The sequence below is a fragment of the Chinchilla lanigera genome, unplaced genomic scaffold (genome assembly GCF_000276665.1).
Source record: "Chinchilla lanigera isolate Chin_1 unplaced genomic scaffold, ChiLan1.0 scaffold00017, whole genome shotgun sequence".
Lineage (NCBI taxonomy): Eukaryota > Metazoa > Chordata > Mammalia > Rodentia > Chinchillidae > Chinchilla > Chinchilla lanigera.
The window spans coordinates 16,202,184-16,211,349 of NW_004955418.1; the positions used below are offsets into that span (position 1 = coordinate 16,202,184).

The 9,166-nt window shown below is 39.7% G+C and overlaps 1 protein-coding gene across 1 annotated transcript in view; it reads left to right on the plus strand.

Moving 5' to 3' along the window:
* Positions 1-9,166, plus strand: part of Pcsk1 (proprotein convertase subtilisin/kexin type 1) — a 42,466-nt gene that overhangs the window by 20,375 nt on the left and 12,925 nt on the right. Inside the window, exons 8-9 of the mRNA XM_005382232.2 lie at positions 816-1,028; positions 3,490-3,590. Of these exons, the coding sequence (XP_005382289.1) occupies positions 816-1,028; positions 3,490-3,590 (314 nt within the window). The remainder of the gene's footprint in view (positions 1-815; positions 1,029-3,489; positions 3,591-9,166) is intronic.

The following is a 9,166-nucleotide window of genomic DNA, read 5'->3' on the forward strand; positions in this document are numbered from 1 at the left end:
CTTCTCCTCTCTTCCACTCCCCCTCCCTGCAGCTCTTGGTCCCCTTCCATTTGTGAAAGATCTGCCTCCTTGTGTCCTATTATCAGTTTTTCTCTTTAATTTATTTAGCCTTTGGGTTTCTCATGAAATCGGAAACCATTATTTAGGCTTGTGAATACAGCAGTGAGCTACCCTCTGCTTTGCACATGAGTGGGGCATACTGGTGCTTTGGTTGTTGCTCGGTCACTAGGGTTTATTGCATCTTGGCACAGACTCCAAGGCCTTGCATGCCACAAGATGAGATGAAAGAAGAAACTTTGGAGAGCACAAATTGAAAAATCATAGAAAGGATGGCCTTGACGAGTTCCATTCAATTGAAGAGTCCCTTTTAATGCAGCTGCAAGGCAGCTCTGAATAATGCCTGATTTTGTCATTCTATCAGCCAGCCAGAAGATTCAAGCAGAAAGAAAGAGGAAGTTCAGAGATTCAAGGGTAGTGACATAAGCCAAGAGAAGAGTGATAAAAATTATGAGTAAGTGCTAAAGGCGAGATTATGAATCTGCATAATAAAGAAAGAAAAGAAAGAAAAATGCTTTCTCAGCCCCACCCCAGAGAGAGCTCGGATGATAGGAGGCTGCTGGCAGGACCATAGTCTAGTGTTCAGAAATACACAATCTCCCAAGATTCCCAGTGTTGATGCTGGAGGACAAGGAGCTGAAGATAGACCCCAGATAACTGTCTCTGCGAAAATGCATGTGTTTCTTGGAGATTTGCTGAGGTTTAACAGTACTCTAACAGATGATAATGAATGTTACACATTTTTGCTTTTTCTCTAGGGAAGACAAGGAAAGGGTTCTATCTTCGTCTGGGCTTCTGGGAATGGGGGGCGTCAGGGAGATAACTGTGACTGTGATGGCTACACGGATAGCATCTACACCATCTCCATCAGCAGTGCTTCCCAGCAAGGCCTGTCACCCTGGTACGCTGAGAAGTGCTCCTCCACACTGGCCACCTCTTACAGCAGCGGGGATTATACCGACCAGAGAATCGTATGTTGCTTTTGTCTAACTCTCTTTGCCCAGCTAGAAGAGCATTGTTTGCACTTGGAATGACCCTCCTAATTGACCTTTAGTGGAACTGATCTGTTTCTGGTTGATATCTCTGTTGGGGAGACTTGGGCTTATTCATTTGAAAGACTGGCATAGGTTGGGAAGCTTTCTCTACAGGCACAGTGATGCTTCTGCTGTGACGATCTTCTTCACTGTCATTTTTAAACTCAGCTCTGAGAAGGCACCAAACCTGTCATTACACACAGCCAAGACTCCAAGTGCCTTTCCTGCTTGTCTGATGCCTCCCGGGAAACGGTCTAAAAGGAGATTTCAGGGTTATAGGCTTTATCACCCTTGTATTTGCTGATACTTTAATAGCAGGGATACAGTCTGACTTGCCCTTTAGCAAATGATAAAAATACAAAGTCTACACTAGCAGTGTCTCCTAAGAACAGACAACCTGCAGGAAAATAACAGCCTCACTTTTCCCTGAGATGAACTTCTCAGCATCAGGATAAGCAGCTCACGAAGGCTGGAAGCTCAAAGAACTCCTCCAACCTACGCTTGCCTATGCCCGTACTTCCCTGAGTCAGACTGCCATGGGCAATTATTGGATTTCCCTTCAAGGGCATAATGATGAAGGGCCATTCGGAGGCTTTGAGAACAAAGACAGGCACTTTTAACTTAAAAATTTAAAGCTTCAAGTATAACACTGAACAAAGAAAAAACCAACCAACAAAAGTATGTATATACTAATCTCAATGAAATACTAGGTCATGATCCAATTAGACTGTGGGTGAATCCCATAATAATTACCTTGGAATATATGCACAATTCCCATTAGTGGCATCTCAACAAAATTATCAGCATTAATGTCTTTCAAGGAGGATCACTATTTTGTAACTTGCTTGATTCTGTAATGTAGTCAAGGCAATAAGCTATGTGGTCTGCACTTAAAAATGCTGGCCTCTTTCCTATGCTGTACCTTCTATTACTTGAATAATAGACAGTGACACTCTACCCGGGGTTTGTTTATGGCAGGCATCCTCTATAGCCTTTCATAGGGGCATATCAGACATCTGCCCCACTTTTGATCAAAGCCCTTGGCTGTTGCCATTACCCTGGGTGTCCATAGCTGCCTTTTAGAAATGGCCTGTTTAGCAATTTAGAGTCACCATTTCATAGACAGCCCCTCTTTTGGGCTACTCTGCATAGAAGCAGCCAGGAATTTTCCGTGCATCTTTGTAAAGCGCTCCTTAGGAAAGCCAGCCCTGGAAGGAGAGACAGCTGGAAGGTTCTATTTGAGAGAGTTGCAGTAGCACAGCCTTCTCCTTATGCAAACCTCTCCCTCAGCACAGTCATCTCCGGGGGCTTATTTGCGTCAACAGGTAAAAACTGCAACTTCGTTTCCACAGCACTCTGAGGAACAGAACCACCAGCACTGATAAAATCCAACCACTCCAAGTGGGAAGCCAAAGGAGGTGATAATAGAACACATTATTTTCTTACACCTTCCTCCCACACATTGAAATCTCTAGCTGGAAACTAGTGCTGGAGCCGGGGTAGGTATCTTGTTAGTAATCGTTTGACCCAACTATTTATTCAGCAAGCAGCGCTGAGATCCTTCAAGTAGACTGATTGGAAATTCTCTGGGTTTCTTCCGTTCATGTTAGTAACCTCCTCATTACCCTAAAGCTAGCCTGCACAATTCCTCCCAAGTGATAATATTGTGTAAAAATACTTCCACAGGTGAGACCTCACAAAAGCCTCAGAGAATATGAGTCAGGGCATGTAAATCTCATTTTACAGATGAGAAAACCAAAGGACATGCACATGGGACACATCTAAAGAATAGTTATTCTAGAATTTAGACTCAAAACTAAGTCTAGTACCCTTTTCCTTTGAAAAACCTATCATTTTTATCGAAGTGCAATTATAGACACTAACTTGTGGGCATCAAATCTAGACAACAGAGTCCAAAGCATACACTAAACAAATTTTATACAAGTAGTTCAGCTGACTAAGGTCAGGATGGCTTTGCATCCTGGTGCTGAAGAGACAGCCAAATGTCAAAATGAAGACCAAAGGAAATTTAGAATGAGGCAGAATTTCTAAATATGCTGGACCAAACACAATGGACCTGATGATTAATGGGCCAGCATGATTCACACTGATTTCTTTTTTACAGACAGCAATTCGTTTGGGAATCTCAGAAGAGAAAATATTCATAGTGGGAGTACTTCATCCCCAGAAAAGGCAACTTGGTGCCAGAATTATAGACAAGTTGCATATAGAGGAAAGTGAACTAAAATATCAGCAGATGGCAAACATCCGCATGTGGTTTAGAGAGGAAGTAAGGAATGGAATCAGCTGTTTCCTGGTCATAGCAGATCAGACCTTGCTGTGGTTACCCTTCTTGTTCCTCAAGTGTGCCCCTCTTTCTCTCCTTCATGCCATCCAGACCAGTGCAGACCTGCACAACGACTGCACGGAGACCCACACGGGCACCTCGGCGTCTGCACCCCTGGCTGCTGGCATCTTTGCTCTGGCCCTGGAAGCAAAGTAAGACCTCAAAAGCTTCTGTTCACCTTCAGAGGCTGCTTCTCCTTCTTAGTAACACATGTTGCTTCCTGAATACCTGGTTACAGGAGAGATTTTGGAAAACTTAAAAGAAATGAAGATACGGTCTGTTCCTGCCACATAGAGATAACCATTCTTAACCGCTTGATGTAGATTTACACACAAGCATCTTAGAAAATGGAGACCTTAATATGCATGTTGTTTTGCAGTTTTTAAAAATTCAGCCTATCATATTAAAGGTACTCTCTGATATTTAAGTTAATGGTTCTTGACCTTTACAAACCCACATTTTCTACTCTCTCCTCTTCCTGTTCTGCTGCAAGACTCTCCTCCCATCAGGCAGAATTTTATCTAAATAATTTCCTGTAGATGGCATTATGAATGGCAAGCTTATAAAATATCCTTTTTTCAAATATATAAGCATAGTCCTGGAGCTGATACAGGTATATCGGGGGCATGAGATTTAAGACAAGTTTTTGTCTTTTCATAGTATTCCAATGCACAAATGTAAATTTTATTAATCATCTTATCCATCTTATAGTATATATCATCTTATAATTTTATCCAATCATCCTTAGGTGAACATTCTTGTCCATAAATACTGATTATCATCTCTGATAATTTTTTTTGGATAAACAGTCACAGTTGGAATTTCTGGGTCAAAAAGTAGGCATGTTTTGATGATTTTGTTACATATTGACAAGTTGCTGCCTTGAAAGTCTATACCATCTTATATTCAGCAGTAGTGTGTATGTGCAAATGCCAGTTTCCATACCCTTGCCAGAATTACTCTTATCTTTTTAAATGTTTGCTGTTTGCATAGGTGAAAATAGCATCTCATTTTAATATATTTTTATTTTATTACCTATAAAGCTCAATATTTTATATCTTTGTCCATTTGTCTTCTGCCATTGCCTCTTTACCACTTTGATTTTATTTTATGGTTTTGGTTCTGAAAAGCTATTAAGACTTCATCAGTTTGACATTTGCCTTTTAATTTTGTTTGTAAGTAATTTTAGTGTAATGAAGTTAATATGTGTTTACATATGTTTGGCATTCTGTTTCTTTAAGGCATCTTTTCTTTGTTTTCATGCTCAGAAAAAAAATCTTTATAACCCAACATTAGATTAACATTTATTTATATTTTTTATTATGATTGCTTTACTATGTATAAATTCTAACCCCCCCCCGAGAATTTATTTTCATGCATGGTGTTAAAAAAGGATTTGGCAACATTTTTTCCCCTGATAATAGTTACCTCGTTATCCAATACTTAACACAGAAGGCAAAATCTAATTATCACATACTATATATTCACAGGCTTTTATTTGTCCTCATTCCTGCTTTCCTGTATTATATGGTACATCAATTGGCTTTTTTCTGTTGCTGGACACAGTACCTGACACTTAAAACATAGTAGAGGAAAGGTTTAATTTATTCATGGTATTAGTCCATGATAGCCTGGTTCCAAGGCAGAGACAGGATGGTAGAAGGATATGGTGTAACAAAGCTGCTTAGTTCATAGAGATTGGATAGAAGAGCAGGGGAAGAATGCTAGGAAGGAATGGGTGATGAATCATATATATCTTACTGAAGCCAATACCTCCATGACATGCCCCTCCCACTCACCAGAAGCATGCTGTACTAATCTAGCTATTTCCTAATCTAGATAAGGATGAGTGGCCACATCCCACCCCTTGTCAACTTCACATCCAAACACATATCCTTACACCATTCTTAATCCCCCTTAATCCCCCCCCAAAAAATAACAAGTTTATAGCTCCACCTAACATAATGCAACTGTCCTGTGAACATCTGGAAGTGAAATAATCCTTTCCCAGAAGTCTCAGCAGTTTCAGCATTTTTCAAAAGTCTGAGTCTCTTCTGAGACTCAAGGCAAACTCTTAGATGTGAACTTCTGTAAAATAAAAAAATAAATTATGCAATCTCAAGGCACAGGTTAAACATTCCTACTCCAAAAGGGAGGAATAGGGAGATAGAAAAGAACTGGACCAAAGCAAAAGTGAAAATTAGCAAGACAATAAATCCTATAGTTCTATGTCCAGCATCTGGGGTACATGGTCATAAAATATGTGTTCCAGAAAGCATTGGTGGTCTCACTCCTATGATCTTGACAATTGTGCTCCACAAGACCTCTCTTTTGGCTGATTCTTATTCTCATTGTGTATAGCTGTCCTCAGCTAACATTCTAAACCTGGAATTTCTGACTTCCTGGAGTTTTCACTGCATGTTCTGCTACATTACCACAGCTTCACGCACTATCTTCTCAAGGATTCCTTGCCCAGCTTCTCAGATCTTCCTTTGAAATCTGAGTGGAAGCCTCCATCACCTCATAACTCTTGCAGTCTGTATGCCAGTAAAACTAGCACCACAGGGGCAATGCCAAGGTCTGTGGTCAGTAGAAGCAGCAGGCCCCCTTGGACCATGGCTACAGAGGCTTTTGAGTGCCTGGATGGCTGAGCATCATGAAATAAATCCCAGGATACCAATCCCTTAGGAGGTCATTCTTGAGCAGGAGTCCCAAAGACTCCTTTCTCAAATGAAAGGTCAATATTTTTGCACCCTTAAGCCTGTCATGGCTGGGATGTTTCTGATTCTTGAGATGCCCTCAAGGCATCTTTGTTCTTGTCTCTGTACAAAGTACTTGCTTCCTTTTTAATGGTGTCAATGTCTTTAACAGCCACATCTTCATTAGACACAACTTTACACAGGGTTACTTCTTGCCAAAATTTGAGTTTCTTAAATTTTTCTGCTCTGTCTTTGCCCCCAATTCTCTCTATAAATGTGGTCAAAAGCAGACAGCAATACTCAAACCATAGCCTGAATGTTGGGTTGCCTTGATATTTCTTCTTCCAAATTAGTCATTCCACATCCTCAATCTTTGTCACCTAGAAAATCTAAGTCTCCTGTAAAGTCCCAGGACATGGACAAAATGTAGACAAATTTCATGCCAGAGAGTAACATACATGGCCCCTTATCCAACTGCCAATGGAGTCTTTGATTCCAGCTGAAACCTCTTGAACCTGGCTTTTCCTGTCCACATTTCTTTCAACATCCTGGTCTTCTGAGAATTGGACATAATCTTTCATCAATCTCTGTTTATATCATTATAGGGATTCTCTTGCTCACTTCTCAAATCTTTCCAAACTCCTCCCATAAGCCAGTTCTACACCACATGGTCAAGCACAGTCACAGCAACAACTCCACTTCTCTGATACAAAGACTGATAGCAAATCTTATAAATCACTCTAAATCTATCTAATAAGAAGTCTATGCTAGAGGTAGGCTCATATTCTATAGTGAGAAAACAGAGTAATCTCATGTTTTGTTCAGTAGACAAAGTTCACAGAAGCAGAAGATCTTGGCCTTTGCGATACCTAGAGAAGCCAGAAAGTTTCTAAGCATTTGCCCAGGACATTCCAGCATAGCTCTAGAAATCCTTGGACTATGGAGATGTTGTATATTCTCTGGATATCTCAGCAATGAGATGGCCCCAACAGCTAAGCTAGACAGTCTTACCGGGCTTTTATCCAGAGTTTACCTATTTGAAAGGGCTGGTAAGATGTCTAATTAAGGAAAGAATCAAATTTAGGTACTCAATCACCTAAATAAATCTTGGCACCAACAGAAAAGCTTTGTCAGAATCTGTATATACTTGTAATAGCACAAGGATGGACAGAGGACAAAAATCTATTAACATCAGTTAAAACTATCATTAGCAAATCCAAACTAACTTCAAGGAGAAATATTGCAAGTAGTAAGTCTTTCAGAGAACACCTGGCTTCAAGTTCTAAATATATCACTAGCTGTGTGACTGTATGGCAGCTAATTCATTTGTAGGTGTTCAGTCTTTCCATCTGCAAAATGAAAGGGTCAAATCAGACCATCTTTCTTAAAATACTTCTCTCCATAAGATTCTTAGATCTGAAACTGAAGATGAGGGCACATAGAAACAGCTCAACAAGAACTGTTAGGGTTGGTAGTGAGGGCTCTGGTCTGGAAGAAACTATGAAACAAGCTTATATTTTTGATCTCAGGACACAGATATTAGCCATAAAAAGCTATTAAAAGAAATAAAAATTTTAAATGTAGTATCTTTCTTCTGTACTCAACAGAATGAGGTAAAATATAACTAGCCATGCCTAGCCTAGATTGTCTAGTGACCAGTATAGTCTATAGAAATATCCATTGAGTTGAATAGATAGATATGATGTTACTTTCACAGATGAACTGGAGTTTTAGAAGTGTGTTTTGGTTTCTAAAACACCAAGCCTTCTTTTTCTGTACAAGGGGGAAATGACCTAAGAATTATGGAGTCTCATTAGTCTCTGATGGACTCTCCCTAAAGCTCTGTTACTATGAAATGCATTGGTGGTTTTCAAGTGGTCCATGAAGCTCTTTGCAACTTAATGCAGAATTGCTTAAAAATATGTGTATAGAATTACTCTGTGGGAATGGTATGTAGGTTCCAGTAGGTTCTCACAATGTTCATAATTTAAGAGACAATAAGTCTATTATATTCCAAGCCAAATTCTTGGAAGAAGTTAATTCTCTTCATTTTGATTCCATTCATTACTAAGATAGATGTTTATATCCTTCCTGCCAAAGCATACTGATATGTCTTTTCTCAGTTGGATGGTTTTGTGAACTGTGTTCAGTTGCCTATACTGAGACTATATTATATGAGAATAGATGAATGCCAGAGTTTTTAAAAGTGAGATCAAGCCTTGTCCCTAGGTACTCAAGATTCAGAAAATAATTGAAACATGTGCAATCCCCCAAAGAATAGCTATGGAGACTGAAAAAGAATTCTTCACTGTACTTGTCAAAAAAAGTGACAATGAACATGTATCAGGTTCTCACAATAGGCCAGACCCTATGCTAGCCTTTTACATACAATATTGATTCTAATCCTTACACTTTCTTACAACATAGAAATTATTAATTCCATCTTATAAATAAAGAAATTGAGGCTTAGAGATGTTGAGAAATATAACTGAAAACTCACAGGGATTCAAACTCAGATCTGACCCCAAACTTGTGCTATCAGCACCCACAATGTATTGTCTCCCATAACCCTACTTGGGAGAGAAATGTTGGGTCAAAGCTTCTCATCCCATCAGGACAGTTAAGAAACCCCAGGCTGAGGTAAATGAACAGGTATCTGTGAGCTCCTCCTGTTTTCTGTTAAAACCAGACTACGTACCTAGGGAAAATCGGAAAAGGAAATAGAGAAAGAATAGTTTCTTTCTAAAATATGTACAAGAGAGTACTTTCCTTCCCTAGGACACTGTTTCTTGAATGCCAGCAACATAATAATCACCTGTGGCATTTATTTAACATGTGGATTCCCAGATCCTATTGCTAGCAACTCAGATTCTGCTATTTCAGGTACGTGGCCCAGTAATACCCATCTTTAGCAAGTATCCCAGGTAGTTTTGATTGTCTTTTTTTTTTTTTTTTTTTTTGGTTTTTCTCCGGTACCGGGAACCGAACTCACGACCTTGCGCTTGCCAGGCAAGCGCTTTTGCCGCTGA